Raw genomic sequence first — 22,325 nt, forward strand, 5'->3', positions numbered from 1 at the left:
GTTAAAATAAAATGCAACAGTGAATACTGATTTCTAACGGTTAGAGATAAAAATGTAAAAATAAAAAATCAACACCAAATGAGATTATATTTATATCTTTTAGTTATAGATTAAATAAAATTAACCTCGCATAACTTGAGTATATACAGAATAAAAACAAAAAAAGCAAGAAAGAATGGCTGCTTGTTGTAAAATGTAAAGAGCTTCGCTGCTCATATGTAAACGGACGGACACCTATCTCGATTCCCCAGTAAGTGCCTCCGCCATTCAAACGAAATTTTCGCAAGAAAATAAGTTCCGGCCACCATGGCAGGTCATTCCCTTCTTCTTTCTCTTCTTTCAATTTCGATTACTACGCACCAATTGAAATTGTCAGAAATTTTACTCACCACCACAATTCAGTTTCTGCAGAGTTCGCATTTGGGGTTTTCTTTTGTTTATTTTTTAAAATTTTAATTTTTCTTAAGCTTTGGAGTTAATTGAGTTTTTTTTTTGTATTTTTTTTATTTTATAAATTTGTATGTATTTATATTTATATTTTATTCTTGTGAGGGTTCTTTCTTATTTGAGTTTGAGTGGTCTCTTTTGGTCTGAATTGAAAGCAGAGTTTTTTTCCCCCACTTTTGGGTGCTGTATGTCTGGTCTTGATACAAATTGTTGGGTTTTATTTAATATATTATCTTCATTATTATTTATTATTTTTGTGGTTGTTATGTGTGGATTTACAAGAAATTATTATATGATTCACGACCATTACATATCAATGATCTCAATTAATTTCCACATAATATGTACTAACTGGATTTTATTAACTCTTTCTTCTAAATTGAAAATCTCAATTTCGTGTCACGTGGATATTAATTGAGACCATATAATAATTTATCGGGATTTTAAGTTCCATGTAGCTGTGTTTTGTTCTGTGTGTGTAAAACATCAGTTTTACTGCATGTTTAGTTGGAGATTAACCTTGTTAAATAATACTTGTTTTTTAAAGCTCATTTGTTTTTTTGTTTCTTATTTATGTAATAGGAAAGTTTGGATTAGGGGAAAGTTTACTTCCATGTAAGGTCGAAGAAGACCATCACACTGAGCAAGGATTTATGGCAGGTATACGTGTCACTTATCAACCGGTTGTTCTGGAATCGAACCGAAGCCCATGCCTTGAAATAGAAGAAGGCCCACCAGGTGAGTTAACTCCCTGTTGGGTACTCGTAGGCTGGTTTAGGAAGCTGACAAAATAAAAGTGATTATTTTCTAAGATAAACCAAACTTTATCAATTACATTGTTGGACTTGAACCTATTTCTTTTAAGTGTTGACTATTTGCAATTGTTGGTTCTCTGCCATGTTATTATGTTCCTTAATGTGATAAAATATTCAACTAAATATATACGAAGATAGTTTATAGAGACTAGAAAGCTCCTTTTAAACTTCATATGCTGTGGTTTTTTTGACTTGGAGCTTCACTTAGAATAGCGTTTATAGGTAGCATTGGCTTCAAACTTTTCTGTGGAAGAGCATTTGGTTGTTTCATATTGGCAAGCAGTTGAAACATGTTGCTCTCGTATTCCTGCTATGAATGATACTTGGTAAACATAAATGTCAACTGTATTGGAGTACGGTGCTTTTGTAGATACTCCCTCCGGTCTCTATTATAAGCAACGAAAATCACTTGTTTATGGTCTCAAATATAAGCAAAAGTTAACTAACTTTGCCTTATTTAATGAGACTATCTTCAAAATGCCCTTTTTTAATAGGGTCAAACTTTTTTATGCTTGGTATCAAGTTCCAAAGAAGGATAGTTTAGAATTTTTTTTTTTTTTGGGATTAACACAATTTAATGAAATTAACTAATTTCTTCATAAGTGTGAAATCATTTTTTTTGGTTGCTTATAATAGAGACCGGAGGGAGTAGTAGAGTTAATATTTAATGAATCTGATGATGAGTTAGAAGTTTAAGATGTATGTGATAGGTCTCAATCTGATATCCAGAAGTAATAAAACAGTAAAATAACAATTTTAAGATGAAAATGGGAGATATTATTGATGTAAATCAAGTTAGAGTTCAAATGGGATCTAACTTGTGAATTACAATGGATGAACAATGGAAATGAAAATTGCAGAAAACAGGCTAAGCATTTCGAGCTGCTTAGAAAACTCCCATGCAGTTTCTAACTGAATCCATACCTCCCCACTACTGATTATTCCCTCAGCATATAACGTTACAACCCTCCTTTCTCTCTCTGCCACCTGTCCCATCACACCTTCCCCACTAAGTTAGTTACTCCTCTAGTGGGATGATCCCCTACACTTCCCTTACCATGTTTCCTCGTGTATACTATCTGTTGCTTATCAATTCCCCCACCTTCAAAACTCTTCTTGCCCTCAAGAAGAAATCCAGGAAATTCTGATCTGAGCTTTTCCACTGGCTCCCAGGAATTTTCAAAGTCTGGAAGGTCTTTCCATTTCACCAAGACTTCCACTACTCCCTGTTCATTCTTCCTTGTGTCTAAAGCTTCCTCTGGCTCAGGCTCTAATTGCCAGTTTTCATTCATGCAAGCGGGTAAGGGCTGAGGCTCAACATTAGGTGCTAGAGCTTTCTTCAACAATGAAGCATGAAACACTGGATGGACTCTGCTGTCAGCTGGCAACTTCAATTTATATGCTACTTCACCTATCTTTTGCTCTACTTCATAAGGGCCATAGTATATTGGGCTCAATTTTTGATTGAACCTATTTGCTAGTTTCTTCAACTTGTAAGGTTGAATTTTCAGATATACCATGTCACCAATCTGATAAACAACCTCCCTTCTGTGCTTATTAGCTTGAGTTCTCATAACATCTTGTGCCCTCAATAGTTGTTCCTGCATTTCCTTTAACATCGCATTCCTCTCAGCTGTGAGTTTGTTAACCTCTTCCACTGCAGATAGACTGACATCACCCTTGACTAGCATAGGTGGCTCTCTCCCGTATAGTGCCTCAAATGGAGTAGTTTTGAGTGAAGCATGGTAGTTGGTATTGTACCAATATTCTGCCCAGGCTAACCACTTAGGCCACTGCTTTGGTTGCCTTCCAGTTAAACACCTCAAGTAAGTTTCCACGCACCTATTCACCACCTCCGTTTGTCCATCCGACTGAGGGTGATATGCACTACTATACTTCAATTTAGTGCCTGCCTGCTTAAACAATTCTGACCAGAAATTACTAAGAAAGACCTTGTCCCTGTCAGAAACTATGGAAGTAGGAAATCCATGTAATCTGACTATTTCTTTAATGAATAAACTAGCTATATCCTTAGCTGTGTAAGGGTGACTAACAGGTAAAAAATGAGCATATTTAGTTAGCCTGTCCACCACCACCATAATGGTATCAGTACCTTGCACCTTAGGTAGCCCACCTATGAAATCCATTGAGATGTCAGCCCATATTTGTTTAGGGATTGGCAGGGGTTGGAGTAACCCTCCAGGTTTCAATGTCTGGTACTTATTCTGCTGACACACCTCACAGGCCTGTACATACTCCTTGATCTGCTTTCTCATGCCTTCCCAATAGACTAATCCAGAAATTTTTTTATAAGTTCTGAGGTACCCAGAATGACCTCCCACAGCAGTAGCATGGAATTCATGTAACAACCAAGCAATTCTGGGTGAATTCTTGGGAATCACTACTCTTCCTTCATGATACAACCTCCCTCCCTTCAACTGGTACCCTGGGTGACTGAGAGGATCACCAAATAAGGCTTGCACCAGAACCTTCAGCTTCTCATCATTCTGCACTTCATCTTCCAGACCCTCCCATACTTCACATTGCACAGTGGTGATAGTGGCATAAGTCATTTGTCTTGACAATGCATCAGCTGCATTGTTCTCCTTTCCGGGTTTGTACTTAACTTCAAAATCATACCCTATTAATTTAGCAATCCACTTTTGTTGATCTTCCCCCATGACTCTTTGCTCAGTGAGAAATTTCAAGCTTTTCTGGTCTGTATGCACTTGAAAATGTCTCCCTAACAAATATGGCCTCCATTTCTGAATGGCTATGACAATTGCCATTAATTCTCTCTCATAAACAGATTTACCTTGAGCCCTGTCAGATAAGGTTTGGCTCATGTATGCCACTGGTCTTCCTTCTTGCATAAGTACTGCACCTATACCCTTCCCTGAAGCATCAGTTTCTATCACAAACTCCTTGTCAAAATCTGGCATAGCTAGCACAGGAACAGTAGTCATTGCTTGTTTCAATTGGTCAAATGCTTGTTGAGCTTCATCATTCCACAAGAAACTATCCTTCTTCAGTAACTGGGTGAGTGGCCACGCTATTTTACTGTAATTCTTTACAAATTTCCTGTAGTACCCAGTCAATCCTAAGAATCCTCTCAAGCCCTTGAGTTCCTTAGGATGTGGCCATTTGAGCATGTCTTCTATCTTCTTGGGGTCAGCTGACACCCCCTTATCAGATATCAGATGGCCAAGATATTCCACTTCCTTCTGGGCAAAGGAACACTTCTTCTTGTTAGCATATAACTGATTCCTTCTCAACACTTGCAGTATTTCCCTCAAATGCAGCTTGTGTTCTTCTTCACTCTTGCTGTAAATAAGGATGTCATCAAAAAATACCAACACAAACCTCCTCAGATATGGTCTCAACACTTCATTCATTAGAGCCTGGAATGTTGAAGGAGCATTAGTTAAGCCAAATGGCATAACTAAGTACTCATAATGGCCCTCATGGGTCCTGAAGGCAGTTTTAGCAATATCTTCCTCCTTCATTCTAATTTGATGATAGCCAGATTTCAAATCAAGTTTGGAAAAAATAACTGAGCCCCCTAATTCATCTAATAATTCATCAATTACTGGTATAGGGAATTTGTTGGGAATTGTCACCTTGTTGAGAGCTCTGTAGTCAGTGCAGAATCTCCATCCTCCATCCTTCTTTTTAACCAATAAAACTGGACTTGAATAAGGACTGGTACTGTGCCTTATTATTCCAGCTTGCATCATTTCCTTCACAATCTTCTCAATCTCATCTTTCTGATAATAGGGATATCTATAAGGCCTGATATTAGGAATGACAGCCCCAGGTTTGAGCATTATAGGATGATCATGCTCTCTGAGGGGTGGTAAACCTGTTGGCATGTCAAAAACTGCTGCAAATTCTCCCAGTATCTGCTGCCACTGATTGAACCCTTCTGCTTCCCTTACTTCTTCCAACTCTGCCTCCATAGACTGTATGTAAAAGCCTACCCCTGCATCAGCTAGAGCCTTCATCATAACCTTCCAAGATGATTGCCTATTACACATAGTTGGGTCACCTTGAATGCTATACTTCTTCCCTTCAGCCTCCCACCTTAGGCACAAATTTCCAAAATTAGCTTCAATATTGCCTAAGCTAGCCAACCAATCCATTCCTAGCACCATCTCTGACCCTCCTAACTCCATCAAGAAGAAATGTTGTTTGAATTCCACACCTTGAATTTGGAACTGCAGGTCTTCACATACCCCCTGATTTCTTACCTTTTCACCATTGCCTACTTCAATGACATAACTAGGTGTCTCTGTCAGTTCTAATCCCAATTCCTCCACTAACTTTGAAGCTATAAAATTACTGGTAGCTCCAGAGTCAATCAAGGTAAGTACCTGCCTCTCCTTAATGGTCACCCAGACTTTAAATGATTTATTAGAAGTGAAACCTTCCTTGCTTTGTAATGACAATTGCAAGGTTTTCAACTCCCCAACAGCATCTGTTTCACTGTCTACCTTCTCTATCTCCTCTTCCATCTCTTCTTCCTCACTACCTCCTTCACACAGCCTCAAGCTCATATGTTTGAACTTGCAGATGTGCTCTCTATTCCACTTGTCCCCACATTTAAAACAGAGTCCCTTCTTACTTCTCTCCTCTAACTCTGCAGGATTCAGTCTCCTACCTCTCACACCTTCCACCCCTTTTCCTTCCTCCTTCTCACTTACTCCACTTACTTTAGGTATTTCCCTTCTGTCCTTACCAAAATCACCAGGATTTCGAAACTTGGACCCTCCACCTTTATCCTTCCATTCTATTCTATCTTTCCCAGTAATTCCCCTCCTCCTCAGAGCTTCATTTTTTTCTTCTAGTAACAATGCACGATCCATCATGTCAGCAAGATCATGATAGTCATACAACTTCATCTCTGCCTGCAACTCCTCCTTCAATCCATTGAGGAAAATGCTATCAAGCATTCCCCTCTCCTCCCTTCTCAATGGGGCTACCAACATCTCAAATTTTTCTCTATACTCCATGACGGTGCTATCTTGTTTCAGACTCAATAAAGGTCCTAAGGGATTGTGGAGTATTCCCGGTTGAAACCTTCGAATCACTGCCTCCTTAAACTCTTCCCAACTCCTCAATGGTGTTTGATCCTCCCACCATTGGAACCAATTCAACGCTCTGTCCTCCATCGCAATCATCACTGCATCCACCTTATCATGTTCACGTACTTCATTCAGCCTGAAGTACCGTTCAACACGAACTAACCACCCGTAAGCATCATCACCCTTAAAAACAGGGATCTCCAACTTCCTTCTCCCGCCAAAATACCTCCGTTCGTTACCACCACCGTGCCGTCGTGGTCGGAAACGTGATCCATGTGATAACGTGCTACTATCACTCCCGTCGTCGTCATTGTTACGTGGATCTCCCCGACCTAGAGGTCTTCCCTGTCTCCGTCGAGGTCTCTCGTTCTGTTCCCGCAGCATTTGACGGATTTCTACCACCGTCGCTTCCACGTTCCCCAATCGCTCTTCCATCGTATCGATTCTGTTCTCCATGATGTGTCTCGTAACCACCATCCACCGTTTAGATCGAAACCAGGCTCTTGATACCAAATTGATAGGTCTCAATCTGATATCCAGAAGTAATAAAACAGTAAAATAACAATTTTAAGATGAAAATGGGAGATATTATTGATGTAAATCAAGTTAGAGTTCAAATGGGATCTAACTTGTGAATTACAATGGATGAACAATGGAAATGAAAATTGCAGAAAACAGGCTAAGCATTTCGAGCTGCTTAGAAAACTCCCATGCAGTTTCTAACTGAATCCATACCTCCCCACTACTGATTATTCCCTCAGCATATAACGTTACAGCCCTCCTTTCTCTCTCTGCCACCTGTCCCATCACACCTTCCCCACTAAGTTAGTTACTCCTCTAGTGGGATGATCCCCTACACTTCCCTTACCATGTTTCCTCGTGTATACTATCTGTTGCTTATCAGTATGTCAAATTGTCAATTATATTTAAGTTTTGGGATGTGTAGGACAAACTGATGAATGGTAAAATATCTTAAATATTAGAAATTGGAAATTTCCATGTATAAGTGTATTTTGTTTTATAATCTGAGATATTATTTCATGTTTCTTGTTTTGCAATCTCTCACGTGCACAATGGAGAGCCTGTCAGTGGGGCAAGGGATGAAATAACCAAATGGATTGTGCGCTTTAGGAAATGCTGCTTTGTGCCGGTCATGCTTCCACCAATGCGAGTATGATAACCAGATATATCGGAGTGTGCTGTGACGATGTAATTAAAAGAAAGTTTTGAGAAGTTCTGACGAGAGGGACTGAGAAATTAGATCTGTTTAGGTTTAGGTTTAGGTTTGAATCTCTATGAAGATGAAGATGACAAAGATGCCGTGACTCTTTTTATAAACTAAAGTCTAAAACATCCTAAAAATTTAATAAAATAAAATAGTGGCAGTTAAAAACTGCTACTATGTTAAATTAATTATTTTAAAATGTAAAACGTTAACAATGTTACTGTGAAACTGATGGAAGGACAAAATTGTCTCCTTTTTAAAATAAAAGGACCAATGGGAGTTTTAAAACATAAATAACCAAAGTGGGAATTACTAAAAGCATAAAGGACCAAAAGGATCTTTTGGCCGTATTTTATCCCATGTTCTGTTCTTTCTTCTTCCTCTAGACTTCCCAATTCACATTCTGCTTACTTTTTTTGATCTAATTTCTTATGTTCTTTTACTATTAATATCACCATCATCTTCCATTTTTTTTTTGACTTCACTACTATGATTTTTTATTTCTCCTCAATTGATAGTTATTGTGTGTATAAACTATGTCTTATTTATTTATTTATCATGAATTTCTTTAATTTTGTGTTTTTGTTTTGTTTTCTGAGTATTTATATATGTAGCATAAATTATTAAGTTTGTATTATAATATTTAAAATAGTGATCGTCCTGCTTCCTACTATCTGCCTATGGCATTTTTAGAGTTAAGCCTCCGCGCGCTACTGTTTGAGATTGATAAATATTTTTGTATTGTTGTGTTGTCAAATACACATGGTTCATTTGGCATGAGTTTCAGCTACTGACATTACTTTTTTGGATTAAGTGCATTTCTGCTTTGCCAACCTTTTCACAATTGAATGGGGAGAGGATGGGGTTTTCATAAACCAAGTTCTCTTCTTGTCTTAGTTGACTGAGCTCTATTTATGAGACCAAATTTACACCCCTGTTGCAATGCTCTTAATTTTCCTTACACAAAATCCATTTTATTGCAAAAGAAGCAAAAGTATCACAGTGTATTATATGTATTTTCAGGGATGAATAAAAAAGTATACCAGACTCGTAGTTCTAGTGACAAAGAGAAAGCAAAGTACATGGTTTGGACAAATGAAATGGACAAGTGCCTCACCAAGGTACTCGCTGAGCAAGTAAAAAAGGGGAATAAAGTGGATAACATTTTGAAGCCAGCAGCATTTGCAGGTGCACTGAAAACATTGAATGAAAAGTATGGTTTGTATTTGACAAAAGAACACATAAAAAATCGGCTGAAGACATGGAGGAAGCAGTTTGGGGTTTTGAAGGAACTGCTTGCTCATAGTGGATTTATGTGGAATGAGACAAAAAAGATGGTTGTTGCGGATAATTCTGTTTGGAATGACTACATCAAGGTAATCTCGTTACATGTGATACAGTATGCATTTCATCAGTTTGCACTTTTATGGTGATTGGCTGATATTCTTATGTTACCTGCAGGCACACCCTGATGCAAGGATTTTCCGAGAAAAGTCCATAGAAAACTATGATCAATTATGTACTATCCTTGGAAATGATCAAGCAATTGCAAGCCTTTCTGACAATGTTACAGACATAGATGTAACATTTGCAGTTGATAAGGGGGATCCAGATCTTGCCATTGTGTCTGAAATACAAACTGATGGAAACCAGACTAAAAACTTTAGGTGGACAGTTGCAATGGACCATTGGCTTGGAAAGATTCTTGTAGACCAAGTGAGGAAAGGGCTTAAAGTAGATAAAGTTTTTCTGACAGAAGCATATAACACAGCTGTTTCAGCCGTAAATGCAAAATTTGGGCTGCATCTAACAAAATTCAATGTTAAAAATCGACTTAAAACTTGGAAGAAACAGTTTGAACAGTTAAAGGAAATTCTGTCTCATACTGGATTTAAGTGGGATGGAACAAAGAAAATGATCATTGCAAATGATTCTACATGGAATGACTACATCCGGGTATGTTGTCTCCTATAGGACTGTTATATAGCAATGACTATTTTTTTTTTCATATTTTCTTGCCACTCCCCCCGCTCCTTTTTTTCCTTTTGTTGACTAAACCTTTCTGCTATAGCAAAAGTGATTTTTCTATAAATCTTTTCCCAAAGTCATCAACCATTGTCCTTAAAGATAATTAATTGTGGATAACATTTTGGGGCATGAGTAGCTTTCGTGAACCCAATTTTTGTCTATTGCTAAGAAGGCATCTTTATAGCATGAAATATTTGTACATGCAAATGAAGCTGCTTATTTTTAGAAGGTTTCCAGGCAAGTGAGCTATTTAAATAAATGATTTTAGATGAAGTAATGAAGTGAAAAGTGGATGTCCTTGTCAAGATGGTTATGGTTACCATTGTCCATTTTGACAAGGACATCCACTTTTGACGTCCATCATTTATTACAACCTGTATGTAGTGCCTGACAAAAAGGTATATAGAAAATAGCCAAAATGAATTATAGTAGCAAATACCATTAATTTTTCAAAAGGAAGTTCACTTGTCTACCTAGATCTTGTTCTGTGTTTCAAATTGTGATTTCCCCAAATTCAATCAATGTGTGCTTACCCTGGCTATCATGTCAATAATTGTAAGCAGTTAATTTGAGAACTTTTTTTTTTTGGATGATTATGTCATGGATGGACATGAAATGCTCAAAGAATTATTAAGGAATTTTCACAAATAATTTCTTTTTGTTGCCCTTGTATGGATGAGCTGATGAATAGCTTATTTGGACTGATATACTGGAATAAGTGCTTGTAAGAGCTAATAAAAATATCTTAGGATTGATCCAGGCACATAATCATTGTTCCAAGCTATGCCCTCACCTCAAGACTCCCTCATCCACCATTGATCTAGAGAACCATAATCAACCATCTTTCTAACCCACCCTGGGCATTCCATCAGCTTTTCAACACCATGGACCAAATTTCTTCAGCTTCTTGCCAACCATCTTGATTTCCGAATCGATAATAGGGATCCCTGTCACTTGTGACACTACCAGAACTGAAACTCATCCAGCCTCTTCCCACGGCCATTGAAGCCTCACCAGTCACCAGCTACCCTTATTCCATTTGCCATTGCCATGCTTTTGAAATGGAGATGGCACTAATTTTATGAAATTTTACTAGAGAAATGAAGATGAGGTTGGGTTCATGGTTTTATGCTTTTCCAAATTGTAAAATTATAAACTTGTGAATGGTGAATTTTTATATTTTAATCATGATTTTATAATATATATATATATATATATATATATATATATATATATATATATATATGGCACTAATTTTTAAATTTTCAAAATTGATTTTAATGATAGTTTGCTTCTGAAATTTTTGGTTTCTAAAAACTAAAAATAGGTCACCACTGAGTTTTTTTAACAATATTTTGTGATATATACAATGCTATATTTTTATTTTTTTAATTACTTTTCATTTTTTTAATCATTGTCTGATTCTTAATTTTTTGGCTTAAATATAATTTAGGTCCCTAATATATTAACATTTTTTGTTATGGGTCCCTATTAAAATTTTCCTTTGTTTTGAATCTTCAATGTATTAAAAGTTTCATTTGGGTCTATGCCATTATTGGTCCTCTGTTATTTGCCAATGTGACTGTTAAATTTTTAAAATGCGATTTTTGGCGTTTTAAAACTGCCAGAATCAATTAAAAAAAAGGAAAATAGATCTGATCCAAACACCCAAGATTCTTTCTTTTTCATTCTTCGATTGGGCGTTTCACTTCCTCCACCTATAAACCGCTGTCACTGCAAGACCTGGTTTGGGGTTTGGTGGGGAAGGTCGGGGGAGGAGTTTGGGCTTGAAGGTCTGAGTGAGAGAGAATTATGGGCTAGGGTTGGGCATGCTGGAATCAAGGATGGTGGTGGTGGCTTACGAGATCGAGGATGGCGGTAACAGTTTGTGAGATTGAGGATGGGAGTGTTGGTTTGTGAGATCGAGGATGGTGTTGGAGGAAGTAGGCACTGCTGCTGAGGTCGGAGAGGGTGGTAGAAGAGGTGGCGCTGGTGGAGTCAAAGAGGGTGGTGGCAAGGGGAGTGGGCGGTGGTAGTTGTGCCTTTGTTCTTGGAAATTGACTTGCGGCTGAATTGGGGTTGTGCAATTGTGTATAAAGTTTGATTTTTTATTTGATTAATTTGTTTTGTTGGGTTGTGGTGGTGGTATGGACTATGGAGGTGGTGTAGTGCGATGGAAGTTTTACATGGTGGTGGTGAAGGTTCGGGAGTGGTGGTTATGGAGGTTACGGAAGAGAAGAATAAAATTGTTAGGTTTTTTTTGCTTTAATTGATTTTGGTGGTTTTTAGCCGCCAAAAATTATAATTTGAAATTTTAAATGAATATTGGTGACTTTATAAACCACCACAGATATTTGTTTTAAGAAAATTAATGGCCATGTCAGTAGATAATAGAGAACCACTAACAGCAGGGATCCAAACGAAAACTTAATATATTGGGAACTTAAAGCAACAGAAAAATTTAATAGGGACTCAAAACAAAGATGCTAATTTATCAGGGACCTAAAACATATTTAAGTCTAATTTTTTTTTTTTAATTTCTAAAATAAGACAACATTCTATAAGTGCTTGTGTATCGATACATTCAAACACTTTAAAATTGTACAAGCAGTTTTCAACTTGTATATCCAAACACACTTGGCTTATTGAATTTTAAACACTTATGACATAAGCTCTTATTACACAAGAGCTTTTTTAGTAAGTACTTAATTAAATGGTTTGTCCAAACAGACCTGTACTAGTTAATCTTTTTCTACAGAAACCTTTTTAGAGGTGATTCCTCTTCTGGAGAAGGCATTTGGTAAGATTTTGGTATGTCAAATAGTACTGTTGAACCTGATATGACAGTGAATAAGGAAACATTATAAATTTGAAGTTCAAAGATTTTAGGATGATTATATTATATATACATTTTTTAAAATCATGAAAGATAAATGTGCAGCTCAAAGTTGATTTTACTAGGCTGCTATTTTGTCAACGCTACAGAGATGTTTTCTCAAAAATAAAAGGTGAATATAGATGCTATGGTAAATTTATCATTTATAAAAGTAAATGACATGTTTTCTTCTTTGTATATTGGAACTACTTGGTGTTTTCACTGTTTCATTGACAATAATCTAAAACAGTAAACATCGTGAAAGCAAGGTGATATTTTGATATTTATTGATGAAAGCATAGTAATTGAAAATGAAAAAGAAAACATACCAAACACTACCATTAATTAAGTTTCTCGATCTCCTATTAGTGAATAAGAGGCCTATCACAATCTTTATGTTTTCTCACCAAATAAAAAAGAGGCCTATCCCAAAATATTTTCATCATAGGCAATAGCAATCACAAGTAGAATTCAGATATTAAGTTAATGCTTTTTCAGACTCCACTAATTGCAATAACAGCATTTGTATGAACGAAACCATTCTAATAATGTTAAAATCAAATTATTTATTTTAAGGAAAATTGTAGTATATGCATAAAAATTGTGTGCCTGTAATTACATCTGGTGCATAGGCAACTTCTCAAATCTCATGTAGATATTTATTGATGTACAGGGAAGTGCAATGTATTCAAGATGCAAATTCATTAATATATTTTCAATGAACTAAAAGAGACATTGTTTGATTAGTAATAAAAAGTTTAATTTTTTAAGACTAATAATAGGTCCATAAAAACAAGGGAAAAATAAAGAGAACTAATAGTTCTTGGAAGAGAATTTGTTAGGAGAGGCCAGTCCCTTAAATGGATCTTAGTACTTTGAGTGATTAGTCCTTAATTTTCAGCAAAAGGATACCACAGGTTCACAAAAAAAAAGGTTATTGGAACTGTGTTTGATTGTATCATTTGGTTGATGGGTACATAAGCTAGTGTGTATCTCATCATTGCTGATGCTGACTGGTGTTTGATTGTACAAAATAACATTGGGCAGTTTCAACTTCTTGATTCCCTTATTTACCAAAAAAAAAAAAAACTTGTTGATTCCCTCATGTCAATCACCTGGGCTGGCTGACAGTCTTTTCTAAAAATTAAACACATTTAAAATAGTTACATAACAAGAATTCAGAATGATTTATCATTCTTATATACTGTATTTCAGTATTTAACTGTGGTGTGTCTGTGTGATTGCTTTGCATTTTACTGCTTCTAATTGTTCTAACTTATTTGTGATAATAATGAAAATGAAAATAATAGATCAAAATTAGTTATAAACAAATCTTAATCTATTAATGGTATATCACTTTAAAGTTTCATGGTGTCTTGAAATTGTAATTTATATCTTTATAACATTCATACTCTACTTTTGTGTATTCAGGTATATATTTAAACAGTGTAGGTTTAAATAAGAATTTGGTTTAAGGATCATACATGTCAAATTATTAATTATTTTAACCTGAAAGACCATAATGCATTAATGCGTAAGAATTTGACCACAGCATTTTGACATTTCTAAGTTTGGTGATGTTGATGACTTCTTGTTACTCATTCTCACTTTCATGCCAGACACATCTAGATGCAAGGACTTTCCGTGGTAGAGTTTTTGAGAACTATGATCAGTTCTGCATTATTTTTGGCCATTTTTATGAGCCTTTGCATTGGGATGAATCTGGGACTTGTGATGAGCCAGTTGAGGCTCTAAGTGTCTACCCAGTTAACTATGATATCAGTGTAGGAAGGCACATAAGGTGGACAAGTGACATGGACAGTTGTCTATCTGCAATCCTTGTGCAGCAAATAAAACAAGGTAACAGAAGCAAATTTGACTACACATTGAGACCTGATGCATTTGAAGCATCTGTGTTGGCTATTAATGAGAAGTTTCAGCTTTATTTGACGAAAGAACATGTTAAAAATCGTCTTAGAACATGGAAGAAACAGTATGCCATTCTGAAGGAACTTATGACCCAGAGTGGCTTTGAATGGGATGAGAAGCGAAAAATGGTAATTGCAAATGATTCTGTATGGACTGAATATATTAAGGTACATATAAACCTACTTTTAACTTCTGTCTGGCATTTGTCATTGCATAATGATATTATTCAGCAGCTTATAATAAGTATACCTTTCTGGTGCAGAAAAATCCTGATGCTCGAATTCTTAAAGGACGAGTTATCAGAAACTACAATGAATTGTGCATAATTCTAGGTCATTGTGATCCAGCAGATAGTTCCATTAATGGTGCTTGTGCTAATATGGGTATGACTACAGACGATGGTGTTATGGAGGTTCAAGAGACAAAAGAAAAAGAAAAAGTTAAGAATGTTGTGACATGGACAGATGAGATGGATCATTGCTTGACAGAGTTGCTAGTCAATCAAGTAATGTTGGGAAACAGGCTTGAGAAATTTTTCAAGACCTCCGCATATATAGCTGCTCTAACTGCTCTAAATGAGAGATTTGACCTGAATTTAACAAAAGAAAACATTATAAACCGGTTGAAAATATGGAAGAAACAGTATGACGTTTTGAAGGAAATGCTCTCTCAAGGGAGATTTGAGTGGGATGAGGGATGTAAGATGGTTGTTGCAACTGACTTAGCATGGGATGAATACATTAAGGTATATTTAGTTCTCTATAATATTAAATTATTTTCTAGTTATTTTGGATTATATTTATTTGCTATTGCAGTACATTAGCTAGATCCTAATGGTTATCTAGTTTAGGCCATAAATCCAGTGATACTCTTGAATCATTTGTTATCCCCACTTAGTCACTTCATGCCGTTTAAGATTAGCCAGAGACCCATCATAATAATAACTACCAAAATGCACTATCATTGTCTTTGTAGGTGTCACATTTTATGTTCCTTTGTTTGTTTTTATGATTAGTTGGTTGGGTTCCATTTGCTATCAACCACAACCACAACCACTACCTTGACTGCATATTTTTCACCTTTATCCCATTGCAGTTCTCAATTCTATATGTTCTTTTGATTCATCATTTGCTTGTGTTTATTCAGAAACATCCTTATGCTAGGCATTTGAGAGACCGGCATATAGAGAATTACCATGAATTAGGTATGATTGTTGGTGATGAGCAAGGAAGTGGAAATTGGTCTGAAAACTTTGAGAGGTTTGATGTAAATCTTACACCTAACTATGAAGAGCATGCAGAAGCTCCTGCACTGGTGTTGGCTGATGTACAGATAAGCCCTGATGCTAATGCAAGTGATGAAGTGCAGGGTTCATCTGAGCAGACAAGGGCAAGGCCTTCATCATCACAATCACATTCAAAGCAACCATCAAAAAGAAGACGCACCAGTGATGTTATGCTAGAAATGATGAGTGTTATGGCTGCAGATATCAGTCGAATCGTCGATGCATTGAGTGAAAATAACAAGACCGTGTGCTTGGAGGAAGTGGTTGAAAAGGTACAAAATATGCCGGACTTTGACGACGATCTCATCATTGAAGCTTGTGAGTATTTATGTTTTGACGAAAAGAGGGCATTGATGTTTTTGAAATTAGATGAGAGATTAAGGAAAAAGTGGTTGTTGAAACGATTGCGTGGTCAAGGTAGTTAAATAGATCTTTTTTTGGTGTGTATGTAGGTAGTTAAAATAGATGTTTGAAGATGTTGGCATGTACTTTAGGTACCCCTAGTTTAGGTTGTTACTTTCTGTAATAAGAAACTAACATTGAGGGGAAATGGGAAAAAGTTATGGAAAGACAAGCTGCTTTAGCTTTCCTTCTGCTGTTGTTGGCTTATTGCTTTGTACTTATGGGGTCTGATTTTGTATGTAGAGTAAATGTCCCTTAATACCGACTTGCACTCGCCCTAAGTTGAAGGTGAAAATATCAATTCGAATTTTCATTGAGAATTAATTTAATTCTTAAATAGGACACTCAGGTCTTGTTTGAACAATTTTTTCCGTAAGCACCTGTAAGAGAATAAATAAAATAAGGTTAGCTGTATTTTTAGTTATTTTTTTTTAAAAATTCGTTCATAAACAATTTTTCAGCAATTTTGTTATCCGTACCTTTTTAACATTTATAGTCTCTCTTGTCAAGTAACAATTGATGATAAAATAATCAAGTTGGCAGGATAGTGATTTATCATGTTTTTATGGAGTCTAACAAAATAATCATATATATATATATATATATATATATATATATATATATATATATATATATATATATATATATATATATATTATAAAATGTGTTTTGAATATTTTATCAACTAAATTGACGTTATTAGTTTGAACAAATGAAAGATTAAAATCATAATTCACCCAAAAACAACATTATGAGGGTTGGAGCAAAGGTCGGAAACTGGAATCTAAGAGGGGGACGAATTGATTCCCTTTGAAATTCTTTGCAAATTCTATAATCTTTGCTAAAACAAAAAATATTTTGATGAAAGCCCTCGCTGATCAATTAAAAGAAGAATTAAAACCGAAATTAACCCCTTAACACAATTATTAAAGAGGAAATTAGGTGAACCATTTGTTACAACCCAGTTTCTTATACTTGTGGGCGTCTATAGTTAAGGCTTCCCCTCAGACTCAGACCAGGAATGGTAATATCTCGTTCTGGTTCGATAAATTCCTGCCCGATGGTTGCCTTGGGGAGTTGTAGACTGCTTGCATATTGGATTCCCATCTTTGCCTGAAAGATATCTATATGGATAGTGTTTTTCAATGGCACTCTCTAGCTACTTCTGTTCCTATGGATGTTAGGAGGAAAAACACTACGTTGGCTCAACCTTGATCCTGCCAACCAGAATATCAGCACGGGGAACTGGTCTTGGATCTGGTCCCTCAAAATTCCTGAAAACCTTAAAGTTTACATACAATCATCACATATAATTGAACTCTACAATTGCTCCAAGTTCTTGAGCCCACAAGAACTTTCCCACCTATGTAGAATCCTATCACATAGTTTCCCTGGGCACCCCACTCAAGGTACAAATAGAAAGATGAAGAAGGTAAGGAAAGATATCACCTGATGTGAAGATTCCTACTAGCTACCACAATGATAACCAATTGAAGTCTAAGCCATGATGATTTTGAATTATGAATCAAAGATTCATAAAAGATGTAATTCTTGCTTGTTAATTTGCCTCTGAGCTCTCAAAAGAAGTGTGCAACAATAATGTTTAGTAAAAAGAGAGTGATTACACACGAGAGCAATGGGTATTTATTATTTTTTAAAATTTTAAGAGGTATAATTGATAAAAACAAACTATGTCGATTAATTTGATCTAAGTCCATTTTGGACAAGTTTATGAATCAAAGTAGTAAATTAATAAAACATGTAATCAATTAAAATAGAAACTTTTTCTTTTTGAGACTCTTTCTGATCAGTTAAACAAGTTTGTATAAAACTGTTTTAAAACTGTTTATATTCAAAGTATAATCGATTAAAACAATGATTGATCATGTTTGTATAAACAAGTTTGTTTACCTTATGTAATCGATTATTCTGATAAATTACAACAAGTTTGGTAGTCTAGTACTTCCCAAATTTGATTTATACTCTGTAATCAGTTACAAATCATTATAATCGATTAATAAGATTGAATTTCAAAAATCAATTCACATATTTGACTTAGTTCATCTTTGGTTGTTCTATGCTTATTTAAAAGGCACGAAACTTATCCTAACCAATCACACATGTCTATTCTAAACAAACAATACAATATCTACCAACATAAATCATATTTTGGCATTTAAAATAAAAACTTAATTGAATATACAATATTCGACTTCATATGTAACAATATGCAGCATTAGACTTTTTTGGTAATATGACAAATCACAAGCTGCCAGCATAAATGATACTTCAGTAGTTAATATTATTACTTGATAATAAAGACTAAAACCATTAAGACAAAAAAAAAGTATAATGACAAAAATGCTAAAATTTTTGCTTGGGGAATAAAAGTAAAATTTTAAAAAAGTTTAATGAAAAAAACATATTTAACCTAATACTTTTTTATAAGTTAAAATTAGTTTATGTATAAATTGTTTTTAAACTTGTACATAAATTAATTTTAAACTACGGAAGAAGTTTATTTTATTTCACCTTCCTATTTTTTCCCGTAATATAAAGTTTATAAAGAAACTTATCTATATATAATTTTGCGTGACTTGCATAAATTTTTGTGCAAGATTTTATTGGAAATAGGATCGGGAAGAGGTAATATACTGTGAGGCATGACACAATATAAATGTAGGTGTCTTTTTATTCAATATTTTGATGTACAAAAAGTTACGTATGTAAATAAACAATATGCATTTTAAGAGTACTATGTTAATTCAGTAAAATTTGACACATAACAAAAATATAAGATTAAATTTAGGCTTGAATATATGTTACTTAAATTTGGGTCCTATTGATTTTATTTCCTAACTTGGATCGTTGTTATTTTTGGTATTCGAAAAATATTTTGTTAGTATCTGCTGATTAATTTTTAGAGATTTGGAGACACAATTTGTGATAGTTTTTTTTTTTAGTTTTTTTTTTCACAGGAGATACTAGAAAGAGTATTTAATTCTCTCTTAGTTCCTATAGTTTAAAAGTATTCTTTTTAGTTCCTATAGTTTACATTTTAATTCTCTTTTAATTTTTGTAATTTGAAAACTCTTGGGATTAAAAAAGTAAGAATCATGAAACTATAGGGACTAAAAAGACCACTTTCAAAATTACAAGGACTAAAAGAGAATTAAAATGTAAATTATACGGACTAAAAATATCATTTTCAAACTATAGGAACTAAAAAAGTAAGAATCATGAAACTATAGGGACCAAATGAGTAATTTAACCTTTTTTTATTTGAGTCATTCCTTCTCTTTGTTTAACGTTCCAACCTTTTTAATGGAGTTTCAATATCGTGATGGTCAAAACCAAATGACGTCATTAACAATGCCTCCTTCCATCATCACCTACCTTTCTAGAAATCTATTGAAGATAATACTCTCTTTTCTTCATCAAATTTCTTTCAACTTTGAAGGGACCCATTTGTTTTCTTGTTTTAAAAAAGCAAACAAACTTGTCTAACATCAACTCATTTGTAGGTTTGGGTTTGTACCAGGCAATTTTTCTAGCAATGTTTCGACACCCAATGTTTTCTCAATGGCAGTGTCGATGAATGTCGAGGAAGCATTCCGGTAAGAGTTGATGAAAAAGAAGATACAAAGGAAGCGAGGGAAGGAGGAAATAAAAAAAGATATAATTACATGTGAGCAAGGTTATCAAACTCAAAAGTTTACATAAACTCATGAGAGTTCCATAGATTCGAGTCATAGACTCAACTCGTAAACTCGTAAGAGTACACTTCATTTAAAAATAATAGCAAAATATCTATAAATAACGTAGCAATTAAACATTTCAACAATATAATAAAGCAAAATAGTAAATTATAAATTTCACAGTACTTAAATAACCAAGTCTAGTAATGCATCACTACTAGATGATAGCTTGCATATGTTATAGTAGTGGTAGATCATTCCCATCGAGGGTTTGGTGTTATTAGAGAACAAGGGTTTGATGTTATTAAAGGTAAGAATTTTTTGATTCGGGAACAACACACTAAATGAAAGTATGTTGAATATTAAACAGACAGAAAATAACCCAAAATAACTTATATTTTGGTCTAATTTTTTTGACTTGATAACTCGTTGATTTGGTGGTAAACTCGAGAGTCTACCGAGTTTACTTAGAATTTATCAAATTTACCCAGAATTTACTAAAAAGAGAATTTACACACGAGTCGACTCATAAAGGATAAGTGGATTCGTAAATTCATGAGAATTAGCAAGTTAACTCGAGAGTTTGATAACTATGCCCGTGAGGCGGCATTGGCACATATGTTAGCTATGAAGCACGGGGACACCTGTTAGGTGGCGTCCCCCATTTCCTGTATTGCACAGGGGCGGGGACAAAACATGGACGACAAGGGGACATTTTGGGGACGACGTTAATTTATTGGGTACATTTGACTAAGATAAGGACTATGGTGGTCTTTCTGGGAGACGTATTGTGGACAGCGGTGGCCTACACGCACGTCCCCACAATCCAAAATTAAAAAAAAAATACAAGAAAAGGAAATAAGAGAATCGATAGAAAAAATTAAGGCTTTCTTTCTTTCACTCTCTCTCCTCGTTGGGCGGCCACCACCAGCAAACCACCAATGGCAGAGGCCTACGTTGCATGATTCTAGTTTCTTGCATCTCCTCTTAACTCGTTTGCAGTGCTGCAAGTCTTTGGTTGGTTGTTGAACAATCTGTGTGCTGAGGTGTTGTCACTTGCAATACGTTCTGGAGTACTCAATTCATTAGGAAATAGGAAAGTTAAGGGGGGACATTTGGTTTTGGAAAATTTAACCTTTTTTTTTTTAATTTTTTAACTACAAAAAGTTCTAGCTTGCTTTCAAATGTTTGTACATGACAATATTTTCCTTGATTTTTATGGCTCATGGTTTACCCATACGGCTTACAACATAATTTTTTTTGAAGACATGATGTAAATTATTTGTACAAACTTGTGAAAAACAGAAATAAAGTGAAAACATAGTAATACGAAAATATAACATATTTTGTAGGTAGTGCCAGAGCACTACATGAATTGATTTTGTGTTTATTAGCTTGTCCATTCCTCTGCATTTTTCACTAATGGTTGAAATATTACATATTTTGCAGGTAGTAAGAGTGGATGAATGTAAATAATAAAAAATATTAAAAAAATTGGGCATTTCCTAGTCGTACCCATCTATTGACATCTATAGATTTACCATTTTTTGTCCCTATCCTCGTACCTGTATATGTCCCCGTCCCTGTTTTGGTGCATCCTAGTCCGTTAGCGCTGGAGGAGGAAATGAATATGGAGATTCGGTCAAAGAGAAAGGTAGGAATCTTGATGCAAAGAATAAAGGGGTTCTCATTTCCATAACGACTTTCTGTCAATTTGGGGTCTTCAAATCAAAGTATGAACCCTGTTAATCACAACAACCTATTTGTTGGGTCACAATCCGAGTTTCACTGCCAAGTGGATATCATGAAACCGTATACATTGACCAATATTGACAAGGGTAAAGTGACCATACTAGTTAGTGCATAGTGTTATGTCTAATTTATCCTTCTTTTTGTATATCTTTTTCTTCAATTTTATTTTTTCCTACTTCTTCTTTAATGAAAAGTTTTTTTATCCCATTGAAGGATAAGCCAAATGCAGATAATTATGGTGCAAAGTGCAAAGGAGTGGCACCTCCTGCAATTGATGAAAGTGAGGGTCTAAAAAGAAACCAAAGCAGGAGTGGAGTTGTGCTTTATGTCAAATTACTCCCATAAGTGAGAAACAATTAAATGATCATCATTAGGAAAAAAACACTAGGCTAAAGAAACATCCTTCAGAACTTAAAAGATAGGTAAGAGCACCAAAATATCATTATCATTAATATAACAAAAAGTACATGAAGGTCGACATGGCAAAGTAACATGTGCTGGGGATGTTTCACATCAGCCAACCATGTTTTGGACTAAAAAATCAGTGAAACCTTTTTTAAAATGTTGATTTTTCTATTTTTAAACCTAACGACTATTTTGTGAAGAAGTTTCTTCATCCTAATTTTCTGCTAATACGTTGTTACATAATGTCACTTTTGTCCACAATAGATATAACTTAATGAAAAAATGGTCCACGGCACTTTCGTGAATTAAAAACACACATTTGTAATTAAACTTAAGATTATATTCATAACATAGCCAAATTCTAGCAAAATTTCTAATAT

The 22,325-nt window shown here is 35.1% G+C and overlaps 1 protein-coding gene across 4 annotated transcripts; it reads left to right on the plus strand.

Moving 5' to 3' along the window:
* The first annotated feature begins 156 nt into the window (after positions 1-156).
* LOC114419906 lies at positions 157-16,349 on the plus strand. 4 transcript variants are annotated; one of them, XM_028385715.1, is made up of 7 exons: positions 157-313; positions 1,030-1,185; positions 8,595-8,947; positions 9,033-9,527; positions 14,094-14,570; positions 14,666-15,148; positions 15,550-16,349. In XM_028385715.1, the coding sequence occupies exons 1-7, from the start codon at positions 307-309 to the stop codon at positions 16,111-16,113; spliced, it is 2,535 nt and encodes an 844-aa protein (XP_028241516.1). In that variant the 5' UTR covers positions 157-306; the 3' UTR covers positions 16,114-16,349. The 4 variants fall into 4 exon arrangements, with proteins under 4 accessions (XP_028241516.1, XP_028241517.1, XP_028241518.1 ...); XM_028385716.1 differs by having other exon boundaries at positions 1,030-1,107; XM_028385717.1 differs by lacking the exon at positions 157-313 and adding an exon at positions 7,436-7,517 and having other exon boundaries at positions 1,072-1,185.
* The last annotated feature ends 5,976 nt before the right edge of the window (positions 16,350-22,325 follow it).

This window comes from Glycine soja, chromosome 7, assembly GCF_004193775.1.
Source record: "Glycine soja cultivar W05 chromosome 7, ASM419377v2, whole genome shotgun sequence".
Classification (NCBI taxonomy): Eukaryota; Viridiplantae; Streptophyta; class Magnoliopsida; order Fabales; family Fabaceae; genus Glycine; species Glycine soja.